The following is a 27,485-nucleotide window of genomic DNA, read 5'->3' on the forward strand; positions in this document are numbered from 1 at the left end:
TGGGGACACTTCTGGCCATTCTGAAGTACGGCGCTGTGCAGAGATCCGACGGCTGCCAGGATCTAGGTGTTGCTCAGGCTTGAGCGGCGCTCGAGAAGACACTCTCGTCTGCAGAGTCTGTGAGAGCATCGAGTGTTCCATGAATACAGCACTCAAGGTAACTCCTACATTGTGGCTGGTGCTTAGTTAAACGGTCAGGTTATATAAGTTCTATTTCTGAAATGATTTGGGCATTTCAGTCTTCTCCACTATTATAACCAAGGAGGTTATCTATTGTTGGACTTAGTATCAGAACCAAGACTGTTATTGGTTTTTGAGTGGTCTATTTCAAGTAACTGGGAGCAAGAACTCCTAACTTATTTTGCTACACTCTGGTCATTGGATTTCATTGGATTACAGAAAGAGACAATTCCACTTTCATTTCTTTTGTTTCTCTTTATCTCAGTGTTTGGGAATGACTGAAGGGTATGTATGATTCATGTGTGGTTATCTATATAGGAGGGAAGGAAGGGATAACAATGTTCTATTGTTGTAGGTATCTATCCTACCAGGGAGAGAGACGTATCTTGTCTGGTTATAAAAAGGAAACGCAGTGTCTACTTGATCTTTGTTTTCAGGTACTGGTTATTATAGTGAGAATTATTGAGAGTAGTCAGTGTTCTAGAACTGCATTAATCCTGTGTTCTTTGTTCACAGGTATCCCTTTTCCTGTTGTTCCTACCCTAATTCCTATCCCTCGCTTGAACGCCTCAATACTCTGCGTGTGCTATGTCAGACTTGGGGATGTCAAGAGGTGGACCTTTTTGTGCGTCGGCACTGATTCTGAGGAGTTCCTGTGGACCTTACAATTACACTGGATACCATTACCCCGTGCGATTAATCCGATCATCACAGCATCTTCTTTTTTATCAACATGGAGGTCTTTCTGAGGAAGGCTCAACCAACGAAATCGAAGATTTGGAAAAGGGACCTCAGAGATATCAATACAGCCGATCTAGAAACCCACTATAAATTTGCCCTCGATCCACAAGCTGACATGTCTGAGCAGGGCCGGCTTTAGCACTGGTGGCGCCCTGTGCCACAATGTCCGTTGGTGCCCCCCCCATTGATCACCTCCACCACAGATTCCCTCACTACCACCATTTGACAGTGCCCCTCGTCTCCATAACCACTGTCTCTTAGATTAATTTAGTTTTCTAGCGCCACTCATAACAGTTTAAGGTGTCGGAACACTTTACATCACACACACATTGCACAGAGACAATCATACATATGTAAATGAGTGTATAGGAAATGTTACATAAGACAGAGGCCTACAAGGTGTAGGAGTCACATGTCATCCATTTTGGTAGGCAGTATGCATTAAGAGTCCTTGGTCTGGAAAAACGCAAATTCAGAATTTAAAATGTAACACCATTGTTAAGGGTTTTCTTTAATAATAGGAATTGATTTCTACCTAAATTAACCCTTTTTGAAATATTAGGATAATGAAAGACTGGGCAAAAAAAACACATAGCTCTAATACATTCCTTGCAGTTTGCATGCAGCTCTTTGAGACAGTCAACATATTAGGATTTTATCTTATAAACTGCAGGTAACAGAAGGATCTCTCTTACAAAAGAGGTAACACATTGACCAATTTACATTATATGCACTTTGTGATCTGAATGGGACACAAACTTTGCAGCAGGTATATTAACCCTCTGAACTAAGAGTCAACATTTCTTAGACAAAGCTCCAGTTTTTCTTCAGGAAGTACATTATTCAAATGCGTTATCTTGACATTTTTATTGCTGGGACTAGAAACGCAGCATCAGGTGCTTTTAGGACAATAAACTTGGCGCCCCACCCCAAGTCAGCGCCCGGTGCGATGGCACCGCCCAAGAGCTGTCCCTGTGTCTGAGGTACATGCACTCACTAACTTCTACAACTCTACTATCTCTAGCATCATGGATTCCATTGCTCCACTCCAACCAAAAAATGCCTCGACAAAAATATCCAAACCGTGGTTCAACGACAACTTAAACATGGAATGCTGCAACCTTAGGGCAATCGAACGATCCTGGAAATCGAAACCATCCACGGACCAGCTAATAATCCTTAGATGTGTAAGGAGCTCCTATAACAAACAAATCAAGATCGCTAAAGCCAACTAATTCAGATCCCAACTTAATCAAGCCGCTAATCGCTCCAAGAAACTTTTTGAGCTGGTGAAACAACAATCGGTGGCAGCACCAAACCGCTTGGTCTCTGGAGTCAGCCCACCTTCATGCGATGACCTGGCTGCCTTCTTTACTGAGAAATCCAGACTCGTCAATATTGATCTGGTCTCCAGGAAGGCTCTATTGCTATCCGGTGCGTCTGCGCCCCCTGGCCCTATCAGAGAAGATCGAACCGACTAGCCTGAGCACCAAGAACAATGCCTCATGGGACTCCTTCACTCCCCTCAGTGAAAGAGACACTAACAAGATTCTTCAGAGTATCAACCCATCTAATCATTTTAGGGACCCATTACCACCTTCCATCTTCAAAGAAATCAAGGATGTCGTCACCCCCATCTGGACAAAGATTGTCAATGCATCTCTGTCACACGGTACGATCCCGGATTGCCTAAAAGCTGAACAGGTAACACCTATCTTAAAAAAAGCCTACCGCAGATAGTACGGACCTTAACAACTTCCGCCCTATTTCCAACAGACCCACTCTAGCCAAACTCCTAGAAAAATGCGTCCAATCTCAACTTTGTGCCCACATCGAGAATTTCCATCTCCTGGACCAACACCAATCTGGCTTCTGGAGTGGGCACAGCACCGAATCGGCTCTCACTCACGTTATGGATGACATTTTAAAAATGCTTGACCAAACTGAATCTTGCCTCCTTATCCTTCTTGATCTTTCCTCGGCATTTGACACTGATAATTACGACAATCCCCTATCCATTTTGGAGCACAGGATAGGCCTTTCTGGTTCGGTGCTGCAATGGATCTCGTCCTTCCTCCACCATAGATACCAAAAAGTTCAGGCAAACCACTCTCTCTCCCAGCCATCACCTGTATCCATGGGGGTCCCCAAGGGTCCGCCTTATCTCCCATTCTCTTCAATTTGTTCTTGGAACCTTTACCTAATGCACTAAATTCCGCAGACATCCTCTTCCATATGTATGCGGATGATACGTAACTTTATCTGAAAATTTCCTCCCCGAATAACCTCATATCACTGAACTCTACCCTAATAAATACTCAAAACTGGTTAACTGAGAACCACCTCTTGTCCAACACCTCCAAAACAGAATTCCTTCTCATTTCTCCCCCGAATCACATCCCCAAGTTAAACCTTTGGATGAACCACCTCACCGCCTTCAACTTCTTCCCCCTTATTGTTGACTCAGCCAAATCTCTCTGAATCACCCTGGACAAGCATCTGAACATGAAGAATCATATCAGTAATGTGTGCAAGGGAGCCAATCACCTGATGAGGATACTCAGGAATCTCAAACCTTTCCTCCCACAAGCTGACTTCAAGCAAGTGGTCCAAGGGCCTATTTTGCCGAGGCTCGACTATGGCAGTGCTACGCTCTGTGGCCTCCCCAACTGTACCTTGGCCCCACTAAGAGCTTCACTGAATGCTGCGGCCAGATTGGTTACGGGTACCAAAAGAAACAAGCACATCTCTCCAGTCTTAAAATCCCTTAATTGGTTGCCCTATGAAGCAAGAATTCAGCTAAATATTGCCTGTCTGTCTCACAAAGCCCTCCATTTCAAAACCCCCAGTTATCTAGCGCAAAAGCTAGAATTATCTGGAAGGGGTAGACCTTCTAGGAGTGATAACTCTCTCCTCCTGAAATCACAGATCTTTCGCAAAAAGAGAACGTGTGACACTGAGCTTTCTCCGGCTCTGCGCCGAAGATCTGGAACTCTCTCCCACCGGAAATATGCAGAATCTCCTCCAAGGTTGGCTTCAAATTGGAAGTAAAAAGATTCCTCATGATCAAGTTCCTACCTTAAAAGGGTCTCGGATCGTCTGCGCTAATGCTTTGGACTTACACCCTAAGTCCTGCGTTGGGTGTTATTCTTCTTTACTAACCACTTGCTCCTCTCCCAGTTTGCTATGTACCAGTTAATATATTACCCTTGTTGTCCCCTTTCGATTATTACCTTTTTGTTTGGTATGTATATTTGATTTGTTTGGGTTGGTATTCCTTTTGATGCCTGTACTGCAACTGTTACCTCCTTTCCTTAAAATTGTAAAGCGCTCTGATATCCTTCGGGATCATGTTCGCGCTATATAAAACTTTATAAATAAATAAATATAATAAAGTATCTAAAAAATCAATAAAATACAGTTAAAATACAATATCGTCATTAAATTGAGCATACATGCTTATCCAACCATAGTATTCCTTGCTTTAACTGCTGGCTCGAGAAAGGAACTCATCCTGAAGCAGATAATTGGAATGTTTAATGATTACAAATGATGGAGGGCCTCTGAACATCTTAGATGCCCCAAGTATTTCAAAAGGGGTTTAAGAAAAACTCGTTGTTGGTAATCAAAATGATTACAGAAAAACATATAATGCAAGAGCGATTGTAAAGAGACCCCGTTTTATGTGGAGAGTGTGGCGGTTATAATGCAAACATAGGAAGATTAAAATACTTATATTAAAACTAGGTAACACGATTAATTTCCTTTATGCTATTAAGGAGAGACTAGCAGCAATAAAGTCGGAAAGAGAGGTACAGCTTACATTTTATGCTCCCTCAATGCATCCACAAAGTCTAACAGCTACTTTGTTCAGAGAGTTTATTTAATCTAATCCTCCATGCCCACATTAAAAATCTAAAAACTGCAAACGCGATATGGTCCTTTGTGTCGTACCCAAGTATCCTGGAGGCATCCCAGTAATGTATCGTGCCCATTAGCGTGTGCACCGGAATTATCCATTTATTACGAGGTAGGACATAGGTTGGACAAAAAAAAGGAAGTGATCGACTGACTCTTCTAGTTGCGAACAAAATGGACAAAAGGGAGATGCAGAGCCACTTTTGTTCCATTTAAAAATAAAGGATTTTAGCTGAAGGGTACCAACCCTGAATTTTATGTACACACTTCTCACCATAGGGGGCCGAATCCTATCTAAGAATTTGAGAAAAAATATATAGATCTAAGCTAAAAAAACATTTGCGGGTATGGAATTTTTCTGTGATTCTCCCCACTTTTTGATCTTGCCAAATTCCTGCCAGGATACAATACCAGTAAGCTTTATTTCATTTTGTAGTAAGGCCTTTTGTCATTTGGGCTGGGGAATGCCAAACTTCCTCCATCTCTACAAGCTGATATAATGCTTTTATTTTCTTAACGCAAGGGATGTGGATACCTTTATCAATAGCAACTGTTCTTCCAGAGCTTTTCTATAGATTTCCAATCTCGGGGTCGTCCAGAGGCATACCCAATTAGTGATAGGTTTCAGCAGGATCACTTGGTCATTTATTTTTAGTGACATGTCAAGGCGTAAGGGCAAAAGAGGCATACTAGTAGGCAAGTTGAAAAGCGATCGGATAAATAGATTTTCTGCGTCGGTAAGCATGAACACATAAACACAACCCCAGAGTTTGGCGCCATGTGTAGACCCGCGACAAAGATGTGGATCTGTATACTTCGAGGGTCGGGTAACTGTTCCACTGGATGTGGCCTTGTATTTTTTCCCTCTGGCCCCAGCCCTTTAGATTAAGGTGGACCTGCTTTTCCCCAGTTGTGTTGCCAAAGACATGTTATTAGTCAGCCTTACACCAAGGTATTCAAAACATTTCACTTGCTCCATCGGGACCCTCTCTATATACATTCTGCCTTTAAAGGAGCAGTGGGGATTAAAATCCATACAATTTGACTACGTCGGATTTATCTAGAGGTCCCTATCCTGGCAGAATATTGCAAAGTGATTCAACAATAACTGGAGGCCACCCGGGGTTCGGGATAGTAGGAGCGTGTTGTTAGCAAACATGAGTATAGGCATGTTAATTCCAGCAGATTTGGGAGTATAATGATTACAGTTTGCCAACCAATCTACTGCTGCGTTGATAAAAGACTGAAAAGAGTAGGTGCTAGCACACAACCTTGCCTAACGCCCTAGTTTATTGCTATCCTAGATGTAAGATCTCCTCCCACATTTCACCTGACCCGTGCATAAGATTCTATGTGGAGAATTTTCAGAATCTTCAAAAGGTCACACGGTCTACCATATGACTCCAGCATCCTCCACATGTTTCCCCTTGGGTCTAAGGCAAATGCTTTCCCCTTGGGTCCAAGTCAAATGCTGCCCTTAGATCTATAAAGGCATTGTATAGGTCGTCCTGCCTCAGGGCGACGTACATCCAGAAAATCATACTGAATAAGACACCTGGTTGACGGTACTGACCTTAGCCCTAAACCCCGCCTGGTTGTCTGATAGGACGTGTTGGTCTGCTATCCACATCTGGAGCCTGAACAGTATCTGCCTGGCAAATATTTTCTGACGTATGTCAATCAAATTAATGGGTCTGTAGTTGGAGGGGGTGTCCCTCCTTCTCTTCTTATATATAGGGACAATGATGGCTTCATACCAGCAAGAAGGAATGTTTTCACCTCTCATAATGGCATTGCCCAGTGGGTTAGTTGAGGTACCCAAATTTCTGCTTGAAACAGGAATAAATCACCTTGGATGCCCTGGGCCGGGCGCTTTCTACCTTTTCAGTAATTGGAGTGCCTGTGCTGTCTTCGCAATAAATGAAACCATAAGGGGTGTCTTTAAATCAGGAGAAATGGAGCCTATCGAGTTTGCATGAGTTTGAAATGCTATGAGTTCTGCGGTGCAAAAGGTGAGGGGAAACACCCTGTACCCTCCAATAATTGGTCCCTGGGCTAATACAACATCGATTCTTATCCTCTGCACACGCTCAATTTGCAAGTTAGGTAGCATACAGTAGAAACGAATTGCATCATAAAAGAGTAAAAAGTTCTCATGTTTTTCTTGTTTTTCTTTAATCCGAAGCTCGCCCAGCCAACACGTGTTTCGTTGAACGGGGAAAACCCCACGACTTCTTCAGGGCTGTGAAGCTGTTCGGTTCCTACGTTCTAAATCCTCTCTGCCAGTTCTAATTTCGACACGGCTGGTCAAAATTTCATAACGATATCCACAATACTATTCTTAGCGCCCGGTGATCGATGTATTTCATACAGATATCCACAATATTATTCTTTGCGCCCAGTGATGGATTCCACCTTTTATGAGGGTCGGTGAATTCTCCCGAGTATGAAGGCCGTCCAAGAGTGCAAATCTCGTATCACAACGAGGTAATTGTGCCTGAGCGAGTGCGCTTAAGCAGCATCACACATCCAGGGTTCACTGTCTGAACCGGTGGATATCGTTATGAAATTTTGCCCAGCCGGGTCGGAATTAAAACTGGCAGAGGATTCAGAACGTAGAAACCGAACAACTTCACAGCACGGAAGAAGTCGTGGGGCCTTCCCCGTTCGATGAAACACGTGTTGGCTGGGTGTGCTTTGGATTAAAAGAAAAACACGAGAACCTTTCACTCTTTTATGATGCAATTTGTTTCTACTGTATGCTACTTAACATGTAAATTGAGCGTGTGCAGAGGATAAGAATCGCTGTCTTCGCAATGTCCAGCTCAGTGAAGGATCCGACATGCTGCCCATTTCTTTGATCTATTATCAATTGTACAAGCTGAGGTTTTTTCTTTATCTGTGGCCCACATCCTATACGGGTTTCTGAAATGATCAACCCATGCCTCAGGTTGCACCACAGAGTCAAGATAGTTTTCTATTGTACGAGACCCAACCGCTACAAGTCTCCAAAAAATTCCTAATGTTCTTGTTATGAAGGGCTTCAGTGAACCTTTCCCAGTGCTCTGACTCCTATCCCTTTTTGGCCTTCATCTGGAGAGTCTTGTATGTTTGTCTGGCAGCGATAATCTCCCTGTGATCCCCCTTCTTAACAGCTTCAATCAGTAAAGCTTTGGCCTGTCTACAATCACACCAGATTACCACCCAGGGGGCTGATTGTTGTTTGCCCCCTCCGGAGTAAAAAGATGTTTCAGCGAGCCCATAAGTTCACAATGATAATTAACAAAATGTATTGTGCTTATGTCAATTATTACTAAAGGTGCCATTTTCTCCACAAAGTTTATAAATTTGAAGCTGGACTGTTCTCCTCAATTAAAGTCCACATCAGGTTCCTTCTATTGTTACATGCTTCAATCTTCTTATAGTGATTTTGTGTGAAGCTCTTGGGTTTGTAAATGGTTTGACTGAAAAGAGAGCACTCAGTGCGTCATGATCACTATCTCTTCTGGTGACAACCTCCATGTCGCATAGTTTGGCCATAACATTTTATCCAAAAGTATATCGTGGATGTTGCTGGTATACGTGCCTCTCTTAAATCTTGGCTTTATCTTGGAGTCAAGCTATCCTGGCTGATGTGGGGTGAAACCCCGAAACTGGTCCTAGGATGCTTGTTTCCAGTTCAGGAAGGACCTGGCCTGGCAGTTTGGGCTGGACTGTTCCCATGAGGCACAGGGTCAAGACTGATTTGCATATGGCTGGGTTCAAACCGGAATGGGATGGTGTGCAAAAAAACTATGGATTTAGGCCCAGATTCCTGTTCTGTAGTGAATGTGTGACATTGTTCTTCATTCTGTCCGTCAATTGTTCTTTTTGCATTTGTCACCCCGAGTGGGATGGGTATGCCCAGACGTAGGTCCGTGCTCTCCATACCACTGAAGTCAAGATATCCTGGCTGATGAGGTGTGGAAACCCGAAACTGGTCCTAGGATGCTTGTTTAGAGTCCAGGGAGGACCTGGTCTGGCAGTTCGGGCTGGACTGTTCCCATGAGGCACAGGGTCAAGACTGATTTGCATAGGGCTGGGTTCAAACTGGAATGGCATGGTGAGCAAATAAATGATGGATTTAGGCCCAGATCTCTTTACTGGGGTGCATGTATGACATTGTTCTACATTCTGTCCATCAATTGTTCTTTTTGCACTATCTCTTCTAGTGACAACCTCCATGTCGCATAGATTTGGCCATAACATTTTATCCAAAAGTAGATCCTGGATGGTGCTGGTATACGTGTCTCTCCTAAATCTTGGCTGAGAAGGAAAATCTGACTGTCTATCGACATGCGACTCCCCAACGCGCTATCAAGAGGGAACAGCATATAACATCCACCATGGACAATATCATAGCGGATGTCAGTGGCGCCTGGTGGTTCTCAAAGCTGGACCTCAACGCTGGATATCACCAGCTGCCACTAGCAGAAGAAAGCTGATATATCACTACATTCAGCACTCACTTAGGGCTGCGCCAATACAAACGCCAGAATTTTGGATACTCATCTCCTGCTGAAGTCTTTCAAAACATCATACGTGAAACCTTGTCAGGTCTACCTGGTGTCCTGAATGTCAGAGATGACATACTGATCCACTCCCCCCACAGCAGCAGAACACCACAAGCACCTGAAAGACACTCTTAAGCGCCTGAGCGGACACAGAGTGACGTTACATAGTAACAAATGTTCCTTATTTCACCCTCTATCAAATTCTTCGGTTACGTCTTCAACCAAGACGGAATCCAAGTGGACCCCCTGCAAGTGGAAGCAATCAAGAGAGCACCCGTGCCCTGCACACCCTCGGAAGTGAGGAGTTTCCTCTGGATCGCTAATTATTGCGGGAGGTTCATCCCTGACCTTGCAACCCTGGCAGAACCATTCAGAGCCCTCACCAAAACCGACACAAAATGGACCTGGAGTCACTGAGAGGAGAAAGCGTTTCAAAAGATCAAAGACGCCCTCCTGGACAACATCACACGTGTATACTTCAACGCGGAAAACACACCAAACTGTTGGTAGATGCCAGCCCTGTAGGGCTAGGAGCCGTACTTGCTCAGGAACAAGAACTAGGGCGATGGGCAGCACTAACATTTGCGAGTAAAACGCTGCCGTCAACTAAGGCATGGTATGCACAAATTGAATGGGAAGCTATGGCGATTAAGTGGGCTTGCAGGCAATTACACCTGTACCTGAGCGGCCAGTCCTTTAGGGTCATCACCGACCACCAGCCTCTAGTCCCACACCTCAGAAGGTCAGCTGCTCACCCGCCTCTGCGGATTGAGAGGTGAGTCATCCTATTGCAACACTATCACATGGAGGTACTCTACAGACCAGGATCGAATAACCCTGCCGAGTTTCTCTCGCACCACCACAAGCCCGCTGAAAGACAAGACAGCCCAGACAAAGTTAAAGACCTCATCCAGATGATTGTGGGTGTGGCTTGTCCCCAAGCCTTAAGTCTGGAGGACATCAAAGAAGTGGCTGAACTGGACCCCATCATCACACGAGCGCGCAATGCCGTACAGAGTGGCACAAGGACAAACTTCCTCCAAGACGTCAATGACCGGGCGCCTGAAGATAAAGAGAGTCTGATGAAGATGTGGAGGGTACGACAGAGATTAGAAGTGACAACGGGCCCCCGTTCCACGGAGCGGAGTTTGAGTTTGCTTACTTTCTTGGACAGAGAGGAATCCACCACCATCGCATCAACCTGCAGTGACCGCAAGCCAACCGTGACGTGGAAAGGTTCAGGCGCACCTTAAACAAAGTGCTTCACAGTGCCACAGTCAAAGAGGCTAATCCAGAGCGACACCTACATTCATTCCTCAGAGAATATAGGAGCACTTTCCACTGCACGGCTCAACAAACCCCTTGGGTCCTGATGTTCAACGCTTCACGGACTTCATGCCCACATACCCAGGGTGGGCGCCGCTGCCTCATGATACACAGGGAATACAAACACGCCGTAAGCGGCACGACACTCAAGCCAGTCTACGGTGCCAAGCCAGACCAAGATCACTTCGACCAAGACATTCAGTCATCATCAAAGACCTGGGTGGAAATTCAGGACACCCTATGAGCCCAGGATCTGGACAGTCACTGCCAGTGATGGTACCATGGTGACAGCCAGAAAAGGACAGGAAGAAGTTTCAAGGAACATTTAATGATTCAAGGAAGCTATACCAACCCCCTCTCATCAAGGTCGTTCAACAGCGAAAACAACGTTGGTTGGCCGGAATACGAGGATGGCGACACCGATGAGAACGGCCCAGAGGGTCAAAACCCAGGAAGCCCCCACAAAGACACAAAAAACATTCAACTGAGTGTGCTCACTACCAGTGACTCGCTCACTCACAGCCAGTCCCATCGATACAGCCTCCAGCCGAATCCTCAACCAAGCCGACAGCTCAAAGACTTTGTATGTTGAACAGACTGAATGTTAATCTTTAAAACCAAGTTGGGGAGGGATGTAGCAGGTCAGCGGTCCTGCTCCTAGGTAGGAATACTGGATGTACAAGCACGTCATCCTCTGGCCAGGCGTAGGCAGGGGGGTACTAATAAATGGGTATGGGGGTAGACCGCTCAAGGCTAACTCTGACACGAGCGTACTCCAGTTTCTGTGTTTGTTATTTTCTGCATGTCACAGGCCTGTGACATCAGAGTACACAACCAAGGTCCACACACACACACACACACCACCACATCCTCTACCCCAGAACTCCCTCTGACCAGCTGGAGATCCTGCACTGCGGGACATGGGAGCGCACTTTATAGCGCTGCAGGTGCCGGTAATCCTGAAGGATGGGGCCGCCTCCTGGGGCCCAGAAACAGCAAAGGATGCTGGAGGTTGGAGCCCTCTGCCCTCAGAACTTGCGCTGACCAGCTGGTGATCCCCATAATAACAATTAATATAGTGTCACCAATAAAATGTATTTAAAAAAATGAATACATTTACATCAAATTCTCACTAAACTGGGTTCCTGTCTTACAAAAGCAGTGGTAGTGGTCTAGCTGTTTCATGTGTCCAAAGCAGCACAGCACATTAAATGAGTGAATGATAGAGAGAACCCTCTGGGGTGTCCTGGCTTTTAGAATCTACTATATCTGCCAGTGTCTGCTCTTCAGACTGCAGATCTCTGGATGGACGCACATTTACATTTCAGGTTTCCGCTCTTCTCACCAGGTGTGACGTTTAGTTTGCTGTGAGTGAGATCTTAACACAACATCCATATGTGTGAGTCTCACTCGCAATAAGTGAGACTTGAGGTCTCTATACGGTGAGCTACACAAAAGGCATGCACCTGTGGCCCAAAATCTGAAAGTATGCTTCTAGGTTTGAACTTCACAACGAAGTGACAGTAGTGCTCTATAAATATATCAATCAAATCAAATCAGAATGGGCTGCAACCAAAGCGCATTGTGAAAAAAAAATTGGTTTAAATAAAAAAAAAGGTGGGGCCTTAAAAGCCTCTCTCGTCGTAAAGGTGAGTGTGTCAACCTCTGGGTATTAAAGGCAGAAAGAAACAATTCAAGGCACTTGTATTAAGCACTAGATTATTTTGTAGTACCCGCTGACAAAACCTCCAAAATGTATACTATATTTCGTTTTCTAAATGGGAACTCCTACTCACAATAGGTGCTCCCTGGGGTAGGGGGAAATGCAGAGGCTCTTTGATCAGAGCCAAGTATGTTCTGGTGTTTTATAATCTCAGGTTCCACCTGGGGTACACCCCTGAACTGGACATGCCATCGATTTGGAACCTTCCTGTAGCTATGGTTGAAGAAACGTGTTACGTCTGATTGTCTTGGTGTATGCCTATACCAACAAAGAGCCAGCCTTTAGCACGTGCGAGTCTGGCCTACGCCATGGGCGTCGATATCCAGAGGGGTGCTGGAGCTCACTGCATCAGTCTCTAGGCTGTAGGCCGAAAGAAAAGTGTATGTTACAATTTTTGTTCTGAAGGCTGCTGGCGCCTGTCAGCTTTGTATATGCTTTTTTAGGTCTCGCGCCTGCGTTGCAGTGCACGGCACTGCTCGCGCAGCGAGAGACCTCTTATAGGGGGTTTAGAAATGGACCTAGGAATCGCACACGCTCGTGTGTGTGCTTTTCCTTTTGGCCCAGGCTATTGGCCTCTGCGTGCGTCTTTTTATAAAAGACAGCACGCAATTGGCCAAAGGTGGGTGCATTGCTCCGCCCATGGCCTATTGGTGTCTGGTACGAGCACCGCTGCCATGTGGTTACAATTATCGTGCCCAGACACGGGCACAATAATTGAAACCGCATGTCTCGCTGTGGCGCGCGCACCACTCGCGGGCTTCTTCTTTTTAGGATCCATTTCACGGGGAAGCAACTAAATGAAATAAACGCTGACGTCTTGTGTGCTTCTTGCTATACATGCTCTCACCTAAATAAGCATAACAAGGTTAAGTGGTACTATTTACAATCAGAGCACTGTAATGAAGCCAGCCTGTGCAATTTAAAGTAAAAATACATCTTAAACATTTTCGTACAACTCATCTCTTTCAGGAATGGCTCTACACAAGGCAGCGTGCGATAAAGGGGAAAGATAGAAAAGTTGAACTACTGCGTTATAATGGAAAGTGCGAACCTTTAATTTACAAAGCATGGAGACAACAGAGGTTGTCTATAAAAATTGAAATCCAAAGGAGCTGTGAATAACCAAGACTCTCTGAAGCCCAGCAAGTTTTACGATAGTGCCGCTGTCATACCAGCGTGCTCGGCTCGCCAATAGCACTATCAGCACGCTGTGCTTACCCGAGTTCTTTCTTGTCCTCGGGACTCGGACCCGTGCTAGTTCTGTCTGGGACTCCGAGGTGTGAGCTGCTGTCAGTCGGCGAGGGCCTCACTGCCGGACTTGGAGCTCCAGGGCCCTGAGCCTGGTATCAGCCTCCGTACACATACAACAACCGTTGATGGTTTCCTTGGAGACAGGCTCGTCCATGACTCTGAGCTCCAGTTGAAAGTGGCAGAGGGAAGACAGACGCTGGCCGGTGTGAGCATATGCTCAGGATTGGTCGCTCGCCGGGCTCGGGGCGAGCAGAGACGCCGGACCCTGCTCCCTATGCGCCCACTTTACTGCAATGTTTTTTACATGCTACTGTGCTCTGCAGACTAACGTAAAGGTAAGGCGTCTCGGGATCTGTGCATGCCGCAGAAAAATGTCTCGATGGCGTTGCGGCGGAGGACTCCAGGCTCGCTGGCTGCACGGACATCTCGTTTACCACAGATGGTTGTTGGTGGGTGTTGTTTTATTGGTGCCTGGCTGCTGGTCTGACAAGCTCGGCGATATTACCTACCGTAAACGTAGTAGTTGAACGTTTTCTGTGTGGTGTTTTTTGTTTTGCCTGGTACAGGTTGTGTCTCCTGTACACGTTTTGCTGCATGCCTCAAAAACAAGAAGTCACGCTATCTGTCTGCACAGCAGCGTTGGCTTTACATGGTTGAAGACTGCACCACTTTACCCCCTCACTCCCCACAAGCCATCCAAAGTGCCACAATGCAGCTCACAGAAGCCGTGGGCGCTGTGTTTGATGGCTTCATCATGTCTTATTGTGAATGTGAAATTTGTGGCATATTTTTGCTAGTCGCTGGACCAGCTCTCTAGAAAGTGCTTTTCCAAGCGTGCACCTGTCGGTGTTGCTGTCCGAGCTCGGGCACGGCCTCCGCACTATGCCCCTAACTTCCGCACAAGTTGCCGAACACGTCCCCCCTTAACAGTCGGAGAGTGGGGGCTCGGCTGGCGCTCAGGTGCCAGGCACGCCCGCCCGCTGGGGGATCCGAGAACGGGGGAGAAGGCACAGGAAACCGTGCTGTCGCATCAGCCCTTATAGGGCGCAGCCTGCCCGAGTGTCTCAATGAACCCGTGCGCTGAAGGCATCATCACTAAAATGTAAGTAAGCGCGCTGGTGTAAGTGCGAGTGTGTCTGTCAAAGTAACTGACACACTCGCGCTTACACTACCAGTAAGGCTCTGTTTGAAGATGGAGCTAAGGCATGTCCCGGTGGTAACGTGGCTGACGTAAGGCTGTTGCATCACACACATCTAGGAAGTGTGAAGTGTACCCAAGTTTATAACTTCACATGTAATCACGCCGTCCCAGGGCCTGCAAGTGCACTGTTTTATTTAGGTTTGACAAATACCTCTGCTCTGTGACAGCGGTACGGGTATATCAAGTTGTGGAAGTAAACATATACTACAAGTCCCGGAACGCACCATATCGTAAAGGGGGAAGTCAGAACTTGACATTTAATAGGAACGGGGGGCTTGTAATTAGACTATTTTTAGTTTTTTCCTTTTTTACCTATTCGCAGGACACAGATTGACAGTCTGCGAAACTGAAAGATGAAGTGATTTGATCAAAATCCAACTATTGTTTCTGATCAGTATAGACGCCGCTAATTTTAAATCATTGCGCCCCCAGGTTTCAAAATCAGTAGCTATTTGCGTCCTTAGCATTTTTTGTTTTGCAAGAATGTACTCGTCTCTGGCTTCTAGGCGCGTTAATTAAATATATTGTGACCGCTTCTTTCCCGCGCCTAGGCGAGTGTAGCGCACCCCTTCGAGTATATTGACTCACTAGGAATCACGTTGTGTGGCTTTTACTCTTACAACGCAAGGGTTACTTCATTGCTAAGATACCGTGCAGCTCGTTTCACCCCCGCCTGATTTTTATTCCCCGTTAGCATTTAGTCTGAGACTGATTTGTCATAATGAACCGAGCCACGTGCCTTGATGAAGGAGGCGCGCGCCACAGCATTTTTTGGGAGCCCTGATTTGATCCTCGGTGACCCCGGGGCACTGGTTCACAAGTTCTCTCCTGGAGTGTTTTGTTATTTCAGTAGAAACAGAAGCGGGGCTGATGGGAGCACGCGCCGCGTTCACGCACTCCCTTGCCACGCGCCGCAGATGGAGTATGCAGACAGATGCCTAGCACTGAGGCTATAAATAGCCAGAGCCTTGGCTTCACTTGAGTGCGCGATACTGCTGATGGGAAAGGGAGATCCGACAGGCCACGACGTTATGTACACTTTAAGATAGTGACGTGATTGTATTTGATGACACCTGTGAACTCGCCAACGTCAAGTTGGATTTAACGCAGGAGGGTGGGTGCGTTCAAGCAGTAGCTAGCCAGCGTGTCCTGGGCGATGGTGCAAGGAATGAAACGTGCTCCTGGCCACTGTGGGAGAAGAGGATTACAGCAATGATCAGGGGGGCCCTCAGGCCTCTGTGGCCAGTGTCACTTCACCTTCTGCACCAATGGAAGCCACGCCCCTGCATTCAAAAGAAAATATCTTCCATATGTTTCAAGCAGTATTAGCTCAAATTGTTCCAGGAAGGCGGGTCCCATAGCAAATGTGTACAATAGTCCCTGCAAGGTAAATTATTGTAATTTAGATCTGTTACATATACATTGTATGGCTATCCTGAACATTTGCCAGCAACAACAAGGTGGCCCAGATCTGCCCTTTAAAGAGGCATGGAAGCTAATTTAGTAGACCTGCGGTTTTTTTTGGACAATTTTTGTTAAAGGGATGCTAAATCCTCACCCACTAGTGTGGCATCATCATCGTCAGGTGTCCGCTCCTCACTGCAAATCTGGCTGGTATCTGGGATGGCTTCACCTATATGGAACTCTTAGCGTCTTATACCGGGATCGGGAAAGGTGTCGAAATGCCAGTCAGGAAAAGTAAGAGGGTGTGTAGGACGTCAGAAGAGAAGGATCAGTACAGATGCCAGAGGGGGTTCCTAAAGGGCCACTACAGGTGAATATCAGGGGTCTGTAAAGCCATGTAGTATTTTTCGTTTTGTCCTACTAGTTTACCCATGCTGCGCCGATGGCTTGTTACACGCTGCTACAAGAGGCCCAGTGTGTCTCAACTGCTGAGGCAGCAAGAGTCAGAGGTGGCAGATGCAGAGACAGCCCACGTTTGTTCATGCTGCCAGTGGGGTTAGGGGGCAGCCTGCCAAGCCTGGCACCCTTCGGCCCCAGCCTCTGGCGCTGAAGCAGCGTGGGGCAGCCCTGGGGGCTCTGGCAGCCTGCACCTTGAACTGTCTGTGCCTCCCTGACAAAGCCACGCTAAAACACTGTGGGTGCGAGGGCACTGCCGCTGGCACATTTGGTGCCACCAGGCACCACCCTATCGCTCTAGCGCCATACATCAGGCTGGGTGGTCGCTGGAGGCACTCTGGTGATGGATAGTTCATTGAATGTGGGGGTTCTCCGGGCCCTGTCTACGCTCCCAACGAAAACACAGCAGTGCAGGCTTCGTGTTTACTGACTAAACCGCAGCCATGCCAGCTCTCGTGTTCAGAAGGAAGGCTGCTTGGGCACACATATCGATAGTTTGCCATGTCTTTTGATTCTGTACTGGTCGAAGGCGGCAGAGCATCACTTTGCAGGAGCTGGGCGGGGCCAGATGACGGAGACCTGCGTTTCCTTTGCTTCCCTGGTTTTCTATTTTAACATGTCGCCTTCCAGCCCCTTTAGAGCGTTGTCCATACAATTGAGTGAAATAAAGGTAGGTGCACTTACGGGTCTGCTTATGTGTCACCTACGAGGTAAGCTTGCCAGAGTAGCTATGGAATTAACATTTCCCTCACAGTTCGCACAGCAGCCCCTCTAAATTCACACTCATTGCTGGAAAAATAGAAGAATTTGACAAACAGTTTACACCAAATAAGGGAATTTATTTTTTAACAATGATTTTGTAAAAGTGGTCTGTGGCCAACGGGCCTACACCCAAAGGAAGCCTAAAAGCCTCCAAAAATATATAGATAATTCGTAAGAAATTGTGACTGTCTTGCCCCCACCACTCGTTTCGACACTTCCGCGGGCATTGAAGGTGTGGTCATTGAGTGACCCCGATTGAAAGGTTAAGCACTCTTTGTAGCTTTTTTAAAATGAAACTTATATGAACACCCAAAAACCTTCAGCAAGTCCAGTCCACAGGAACAGGATATGGCTATTTAGTGTCACTCTATAGCGCCACAATGCCTGGATCACTTTTTGAGCTGCAGGGGCAGGATTCTTAGTGGGATGCATATATCTATATTGGTGCTGAGGGCAATCACCTCTGGGATTAAAGAAGTAAGTAAACAAACACGGTAGCTGTTTAGCCTCCATGCTGAAGCGACAGCCGTGCTAAGGTGAATTTTAAACTGCACCAAATTTACATTAAAGAAAACAAGTTAAAAATGCATGAGCCAGGATTTTTTAAGTTTCAATTATGTCGTGTATTAATGTATGTGGTACGGTGCAGGACAGACGCGTCCGTGGGCATTCATTGTTAACATGCGTATTCATTGCCACTGCCGTTGCTCAAAGGAGGGCAGGTAAGCTTGTAATGTGGCATGCGCCCCAACGCACGCTCAACAATAACATGTAGGCTTACCTTCAAAATACACAGCACACTAACGCATGCATGCTATTTAAGTACTTACACAAGAAGTTAAGGAAATACCAGGGTTTAAAGCAATACATAGCTTCGAAAGCTTCCCCTGGGACCCCCTTTTGCCATCTGGGTCCTTGCATTTGCATCCTCCAGGGACGATGTTTACTCAGTGCAGTGTGCCACAATCATCATGTTTGTATTTAATAAACTCTCTTAGAGACTATTAAAACAAACACAAGAGATATTTATATACAGCACACAGGCTTGTCGCACCCTTTTTAGAAAGCTCCAGTTTTTTCATCCCACTTAAAGCCCTGACCCTCCCAATTGCATGCACATAAGTTTGTGGGATACAAGTTCTGTAGCACCCTCCTTTGGTTTATGTACGCAGACTGGCATCGAAGCCCTCTGGCACCCTCCCCCTTGCTGCAAAGTCAGGAATTCTTGGCACCTTTCACGTACACATATACATAGTCTCCCAACACTAGCGTCCCTCTGCGTGGCCACCCCGGTTTGCATGCACACAGGATGTGGGGATCTGGCACGAGGGTACATGCACAGAGACAGGCAGCAGAACCCACTCCCTACTCTTCCCCGTGCTTACACACACACACACACACTGTAAAATCATTTCTTAGTGGCACATTTTATGTGCACATACATATACAGTGGATGATTGTCAGTGGTTTCAGTGGAAACACAGACCTCTTCCACATCTTGTTTGGTTCTGGAATTTCCTGTCATTCACAAATTAACATCCCCCATCCCTGTAGCTCCCACCGTACGCACACATCCCTCACACACGTCTATGTGCTTGCCACATTTATGCTGAAAAAAAGCCCTCAAATGTAGTTTTGTGATGATAAACTGTTTATTTCATATAAATGAGGTTTATTTCATTACACGGCGTCATTAGCAATTAGTGGTGTCACAGATCTATCTAGGTTAGGAGAACACAAATAAGAGTAATAGAGCGTAGACACTCTATGAACACATTTGCTTCTTTGCGCTTGGGCCTAGTAGCAACAAAATATGATGGTGTTTGCACAGCACCACCTCCACATCACACAGCCCCACCTGAGCATCAGTACAGCACCACCTCCTCATCAGTGTGCCAACACTAGCGCAGCACCAACTCAGCATCAGCACAGCACCAACTCAACATCACTCACCACCACCTAAGCACTAGCACAGCACCACCTGTGCACCACCAAAGCACCACCTCAGCATTACTCACCACCACCTCAGTATCACTCAGCACCACCTGAGCGCCACCTCTATAAAGTTCATTCACCTCTTCATGTACAAACTACCTCTCATTCTCTATATTCCTTTCTATCTATTCTGTGCAACTCTCGCCCCTATCTAGTCACCTTGTCACATAATTCCACTACACAAATACGCTACACACCACACAATTCCACAACTAACAAGTCCAATTCAGCCAATTCACAAATGCGAGACCTATTGCATTGCAAATGCTCGTCTTTATATGGCGATTCTTAATCTTGCCCCCTCACCTTCATCCCACTCCTCCCAAATGTTCAATAGACAGACAATTAAAGAAGACGAGGAGGAGGGTGGAGCGGGGTTGGTTTCAGCCAGGGCGCTCTCTGAGCACAGATCAGCTCTTCAACCACGACACGTCCCACCACTTACCTTCCTCACCCGCCACTAACTGTGATGCGTACTCACCTTGCCCCTGCACAGTGCCGCGGTACCGGCCCTCGGACCTGGAGTCCACCACCTGGAACCTCTTGGTCTGCAGGTTCTCCCGCATCTCCTCGAAGCTCTTCACCAGCCGCCCGTCCAGCGTGGCCTTGAACTGGGCGGGCTCGGGCCTGCTGGCCTCCGCAGTCACGGGGTGCCCCTCCTGCACCCAGTTCCGGAAGCCGCCGTTGAGCACCGACACCTGCCGGTGCCCGAAAGCCCGGAACATCCACCAGGCCCGTGGTGCGAAGGAGGAGCCCACCTGGTCGCCGTCGTAGACCACCACGTGCGTGTTGTTGCCCACGCCCAGGCTGCCCACGTAGTCGCCGAACAACTGCTCGCTGGGCAGCATCACCTCGTAGGGCGAGGCCTGGTCCTTGCACACCTCGATGTCGAAGAACGAGGCGCCCGGGATGTGGCGCTCCAGGTACTCCTGGCGGGCGTCGCGCTCCCCCGGCGGGTACCAGGAGGCGTCCAGCACCCGCAGGCCGGGCCCCACCCGTCGGGCCCCGATGGCCCCCGCCAGCCACTTGGCCGAGACCAGAGCCTTGGAGAAGAGCTGGTTGGCCATGTTCAAAGGAAGCCTTCAGACTACTAAAACCACCCAGAATCTCCCCTGAGTACTGTGGTGCAGTGGAACGGCCTTCTTGTAGCCTGCGATAAATTGTTCTGGTCCAGTGAGAATGAGCAAAACCACTCTGGCCTGAGGCCAGAGAAGGGAAAGTCTGAAGTCCAAGGCGAGTGGAGGGAGATAAGAAACGAGAGCGTCAATAAATAGCGAAAGGAAGCAGAGAGCAGCCAGGTAGGCGAAACGCCCCAGACATTCAAGAAGTAGAGGTGAAGCCAAGAGCACAGAGCCTTTTTTCTGAAGTATTGAGTTTATAACTTTATCTGAAGTCCAGTGACTTAAAGGCGGGGCCGGTTTATAACGCGGTCACACGCGAGCGGCAAATTGGCGAGGGTCGCTTATTGAAACGTACACAACCACTTAAAATCCGCATGCAATAAAGTGAGCAATGCATAACATGGTGGATGTGCGCACAATACACTGTGCAGTTATGTAATAAATAGATTTCTAATACGAAGCATCTTTGACGGGACATGTAAGTACTCAGGGCTTTAAGTGGAATGGAAAAAACGGGGTGTCTCTCCAAGGGACGTAGCCGATGTAACTAAGGGCGTGGCTTAAAAACACGTAAGCGAAAAAGCTGTGCTTATCATAGTGTCCCGCAAGGCTGGTATTTTGCCGCTTCTGTCATTGCATCCAGATATATAAAAACACTCAACCTACAACAAGCCAGAACTATTGGCTTTGCCAGTGGTTGCTAGTTGCCTGAGATAAATAAGTAACAACTATGGCTTTGTTGTATAGACTATTGAAAATGCTTCAGCTTTGAAATGATGAGACTGGAAGAACTATAACGAGTTTCTTTGAAGTTAAATCAAAAGCAGGGATGGTACTGCTGCAGAGTTAAGATGTTTGTTTTACCCTGAGGAGGAGGGCAAAAATATAGAGCCTGATAGGAACCCGTCTTAGCACCTGCATTTTAGAACTGCCAGTGCTGAGCACCAGCAGGACCGGGTCACTTAAAGCCCTGTATGTATTCCTATCATATTTCTTCGGATGATAGAAGTACGTGTAAAACCCACACATCCTCAGGTTCTTGCTGATACCATGATGTGTTTGGGACAGTTACAGGTATGTGGTAACAGGGGAATAGCGTCTTTTTTTTTTGTCCTCATTCTGCCAAATCTCTTGCTTGCGATGCTCTTAACGTTTGCCAATATCTGGAGAAGAGCCATTCCACACAAGAAAACAGCTGTTTCCAATTCCAACCTCTTCACGGGTTGCCCTGAAACAGAGGAAACCAGGACCGACAACTATATTGGCTTCATCATCGGACCTACTTGATCGCTGACTCCACTCCACCAACAGTATCCATACTTATTCTTGGCTTTCTACATCACAGGCTATATCCAACGGACTTGTCGAGATTTAGTTCTTTAAATAGTCAGAAAAACAAGGTGGGCTCCCAGACTTCCATTACCTGCAAATTTCCTGCCTTGCCAAAAGCATTGCGTAAAAAATAAACTTAGAAATCACTGTCTTAGTTAATTTTGGACCATCTCATTACAGTCCAAACAAGATAAGTTTAGGGCTTACCTTAATCTGTTTCCCTGTTACATCCACAAGGAATTTACATATCTCAGTCCAATAACAAAGGATCTTCGTACATACCATAAACATGTGGGTGTCATCAGCTGATGAAGACGAGCATCTTGGGCAAACCTATGGGTTCCCGGTAGTTTTTGATAACTTGTATGGAGACCAGTACACTCTATGTGTGGTAAAGAGATGGTTTCGCTTGAGCGAGGCCGGTTTGACCACTGTCCATAATATGTCAAAAGAGACTTGCCAAACCTCGTTAAGATCTTCACCCTCAAGATCTTCTGCCCAAAGCTTAGAGATGGCTGAAACCAACTTATCTTCGGCCTCCACTAAAGCCCAGTACCACCTGGAAACTTCCTTTTTTAGTGGACCTACTCTCATTGCCTGGTTTAACCATTCATCCTCACCCTCCTCTGCCCAAATCTGTGTCTTCCACCAGGAACTAAGTTGGTAGTATTTAAACCTGGTTATTTGGCACCCAGTTAGATTACTCAAGACTGCCCATCTCACTAGGCCCAATGCAGTTTTAAGATCTCCCCAATGGTATAGGCCCACACATTTAAGTGGCACACTAAGTTGATCTCTCAAACATTCAGGGGTTCCTGGGGAATCCCAAATCGGTGCCCCAAATGAGTAGTAAGATGGCTGACGGAGGCCCACCTGGAGCACAGTGGTTGTCTGGAGTGGCGTCGGTACTGGTGGGACAGGAAGTGGAAAGGGAACTTTCCAAGTGGGGGAGCCTAAGGGGGCAATGTGAGGGCAAACGGTGGCGCATGAGATAAGTCGGGGGCAGGGTTTCCCTCACGTGACACAGCTGTCACGCTGAGCAGGTGGCTGGCCGCTTCTCCTGTGTGCGTGGGCTACTTTCCCGTGGTCGCCGAAGTTATGCCGAAGCCGCCCTGTTGTTTTTAAACTCCACGCTTCACAAAGTTCTTTAAAAGACATTTGTAAAGCCGAAAGTCACTTCCGTTTGCAAGTTCGCACATCTCGTATTTTGAGTGAACTTGGCAGCAGAATCATCGGAGGCAGGGGGGAGAGACGCCTTACCGCCGCCGGTAGGGCAACGGCCAACCAAACTACATCCCCCAGACGCCGCAGCCGGTCACCTGCAGCGACGCGGCCAAGAGCGCCCGGAGGTGCTTTAAATAACCCCGCAGCGCGGGAATTGAACTTGGCAGCAGAATCATCGGAGGCAGGGGGGGAGAGACGCCTTACCGCCTTACCGCCGCTGTGAGGGCAACGGCCAACCAAACTACATCCCCCAGACGCCTCAGACGGTCGCCTGCAGCGACGCGGCCAAGAGCGCCCAGAGGTGTTTTAAATAACCCCGCAGCCTCCCGCAGCGCGGGACGCGCGCGGGCAGCGCCCGGGCGAAGCCCAGGCCAAGGACGGGCCCGTCCTTGCCCGTCAGTGCCAGAAGAAGCCAGGGCAGGGCCTCCCCCCTAACATTTGTTACCTGCCCTATGGAACTCTACGAAACATCTTCTGCTAGGGTAGGTACTTTATTGAAATAGACTCGTGTATATTCCGATATACGAGGGAACTGTCTTGCCATCTACGATACCTCTATTGTCCGGAACCGGTACATTTATTCAGACATTCTGGTTTTAGCTGCTCCTACAGGCAGTTATATTTCCGTATTTTTTTTTTTTACTGTCTGTCTGACTCAGTGGGGTTTTAAATAATTGGACAATTTTTATTCTTTTGTTTTTGTGATTCCTTGTTAGCACGTGTCACCTTATCCCGGGCCCATTTACCTTGCATTTGCACTTTACATTTTGGAGGCTTGTTGTACCCTAGTACTGTATTTCTGCTAGCACGTGACACTTTATCTGATGGTCTTCTTGTTCTGTATTTGTACTTTTGAGGTTGCCTAACATTTTATACTCAATTCTATGCATAATAATTATAGTGTGGTAGATTACTCCACTGTACTCTGAATTCGTATTGTATAAAACGGATTGTGTTTTCTTTTATTGCTTTCCGTATTCATATAGTTCCCCCGGTAATATCATTATGGCCAGGAGGAAAATAGTGAAGCCCCCTAGCGATCGATCATGTAGTACGATCGATTTGTTTCTGGTCAAAGCAGTTAATGTTCTCTCAGAAGAAATTACCCGAACTGAGAGACGCCTTTCTTTGGGTTCTAACTCTATGGGGGTTAATCAAGGAAATGAGGTTAGTACCCCCTGTAGCCCTTTTAGGGAGACTGACACTGAGATTAATATGTCAACCAATAACCCTTCGGTTATAGGGGAGCCAGCCTCGGATATCGATACCATTGACATTAGACCGAGAAGTGGGGACTGTTCTCGAATATCACTGACCCATAATTTGATCCCCCCGAGAGTCCCCCGCCCTTGGGAAAAACCAGGGGATGTAGAAAGAATATCTCGGAACGGGGGAATCCACATCCTAATCCCAAACCAAAAAAGGTTAACAAGAATATTCGTGCTGTGGAACCAGGTCTGCTAAACGACCATCTGAACAGAACAGACCCTATACCCCAGCCTTTAACACTGGCCATTATATCGGATAAAATGACAGAGTTATTAAGGCCACTATATGATAAACTGGATACCCTGGCCAGGGAAATTCATAAAATTACTGGAGCACTGGAGAAAGTTAATGCTAAACTTATAAAGGAGCCAAGTAGAACCAATCAGAAAGTTGCTGCATTAGGCCCAATTAACTTACTCACCTTACAGGATAGGGAACCTCTTGACAACTCAAAGGAGCAGCTCCTTGACTTAGATGAGAGCAATAAGGATAACAAAAGAATCCTAGCATTAGGTAATCCTGTTAATAATCACAGACTTAATCCATCACAGAAGGATAGAATAGTGACCAAGCCGGACAAACATATTTTACGTCATTTTGTAAAACCAGTTGACTTGAGAATGCCTGTACACGAGGAAAGGGAAACCACCCTAATTATAAACCTGCCCCCTCAATGCAGTGCATATGTCGCTATTTTGGCCAACGTACCTAAACTCAAACCCGGACAGGCAGAAGATCACGAGTCCCTCTTAAACAAAGTAGTGTTCTGGTTAACCAATAATTGTAATTATCCAATAGGAGGGATCAACCAGATCCTGACAACACGAAGAGTAGGGTGGATCGGTTCCTCTAGAAAATGTTTTGCAGGTGATTGTATAATTATTAATTTTAGGTCCCCGAGGTGGGCGTTTAATACATTAAACAACGCGCCAGCACCCTCCCCCCGTGAATTCAACACCACCCTTCTCCCCCTTGGGTATTTTTATAGACATTTAATGGGAATACCCGGCGATGGGTATGCAGGTCATCCTAGAAAAGGACATCAGCCGATTCCTCCTTTGTATCCCTTTGCTTCTAACTTTGCTGTCCCGGTATCTAACAAGTATCAGGCGTTGGGTAATTTGGACAGCAATGATTGACGCAAGGGATCATGCTTACTCAGTAATGCAACATGTCCACCCACTGCTCCCGGCGAACGCATCCCTCTAGAAACAATTATTACCAGGAAAGAGGTGGGACATGGCGAATCCCTTCAGCAACTCGACACTTCGAATACGGATATAGGGTACCAGGTCACCACCTGGAATATTGCTGGTTTTAATAGGAAAAAAGGAACGCCATGGTGGGCAGATTTTATATCGGCCCAACATGATATTATCTGTCTTCAAGAGACATGGTGTATTGATCCAATTTATGTAGAGGGTTTCACCTCACATTGGCTCCCGGCCCAGGCTCCATCTTCCGGTAGAGCCAAGGGAGGCCTCCTGATCCTGACTTCAACCCGCTTAAACAAATGTAAAATCAAAAAATGTATTAATGTGGGTATTCATGCTCAGATCCTGTGGTTGGTCTCCCTTATAGGTAAAGATGTCATCCTGATTAACTTCTATAATAATGTATTTAGATCCCTTCGTGGTCTATTCATTAATGATCTGGAAAGAGAACTTGAGAAGCTGACCAGTACTATCAGGAAGCCAATTGTCATTGTTTGGGTGGGTGATTTTAATGTTCAAATATGTCCTTTTTCTTCAACCAAAGTTTGTGGCCCCCGGAGAGGGGAATCTGAATTTGATGATGATTGTTATATGCATTTCCCCCATTGTTAATACGGTATGGCTTTAAATGGTGCTATGGCCAAATGGGATCTCGAATTGTTATATTGTGCTACTGACAAACACAACAAGAAATGCTCCACTTTTACAGGTAGAAATGCGATGTCTATTATCGAACACATTATAATCGTGGAGAAGTGTGGCTCACTGGTTAGAGCAGGCAGACCCTGAAGCAGAGGTCAGACCCGGGACCAGGGTTCAATTCCCGACGCGGCAGGGTCTTGAGCTCAAAATGTCCATGGACTCGATAATTCTCGCTTCGGTGCCTGACCTAATCATGGGTTCACACTCTGCAACTCTGGGCATTAAGCTTGCTTAATCTCCACAACGGCCCCCCGCGGAGGGATGCCTGGCTTTCACCTTGGGGATGCCCTGTAGGGGCTATCTCACAGGGAAAAGCCAGGACGGGTTCCCAAGGCAAGCGCGGAGATACCCCTTCGGGGGTCGATTCAGGCGCTATATAAGAAACATAATAATAATAATAATTTCCTGTAACAGCGCACACTTATTTTCCCCACCGTGGATAACGGATCAACCCACTAGTGACCATAATAGCATCTCCGTGTATTTATTCTGTTGGGGACCAAAACATATTCTTAATATACCCCAAAGTACAGCCATTGTCCCTACCAGACCAAATGGCGTCCGGATAAAATGGGCTGGTGTGAACCCAACCGAAATTTTGCTTGACGTCGTCACTCAATGCCGGAATGAAATTGAAGTCTGCTTAGGGGACGAGGTTGATTCCGCATTGATGTTAGAGAATTTTAATAAGATAAACAATACAGTGGAGAAGCTTTTGACGAAACCAGTCCGCAAAAATAAAATACCTAAGGCGGGCTGGTTTGATACTAGATGCACGATGGCCCTGAGTAATCTCAAACAAGCTTTGAGGTGTAACCCCAGAAACTCAGACTTAATCAAGGCCATGCGTGCTGAATATGTCAAAGCCTTAAAGAACAGGAAAATGGAACTCCAAGAAATAGCCTGGGAAGATTTAAGTCTGGCAGCTGATACTAAAAATAGTAAACTGTTCTGGGAAACTGTCAATAGCACTTTTTTGAAGGACGACCATATCCCCGAAATAAATTCTCATAATAACGGCAATGACTGGATAACCCATTTTTCTAATATTTTTAATCCTACCAACACAGTTATACCACCTACTCATTTTAACCAGCCCTCAGATGAATGGCC

The 27,485-nt window shown here is 46.6% G+C and overlaps 1 protein-coding gene across 1 annotated transcript in view; it reads right to left on the minus strand.

The window, feature by feature from the left end:
* The window catches only part of LOC146833499 (thiosulfate sulfurtransferase-like), a 53,088-nt gene extending 32,347 nt beyond the window's left edge, over positions 1-20,741 (minus strand). Inside the window, exon 1 of the mRNA XM_085601338.1 lies at positions 19,992-20,741. Coding sequence (XP_085457464.1) covers positions 19,992-20,577 — 586 coding nt within the window. The 5' untranslated portion in view covers positions 20,578-20,741. The remainder of the gene's footprint in view (positions 1-19,991) is intronic.
* Between the last annotated feature and the right edge of the window lie 6,744 nt (positions 20,742-27,485).

This window comes from Triturus cristatus, chromosome 4_2, assembly GCF_964204655.1.
Source record: "Triturus cristatus chromosome 4_2, aTriCri1.1, whole genome shotgun sequence".
Taxonomy (NCBI): Eukaryota; Metazoa; Chordata; class Amphibia; order Caudata; family Salamandridae; genus Triturus; species Triturus cristatus.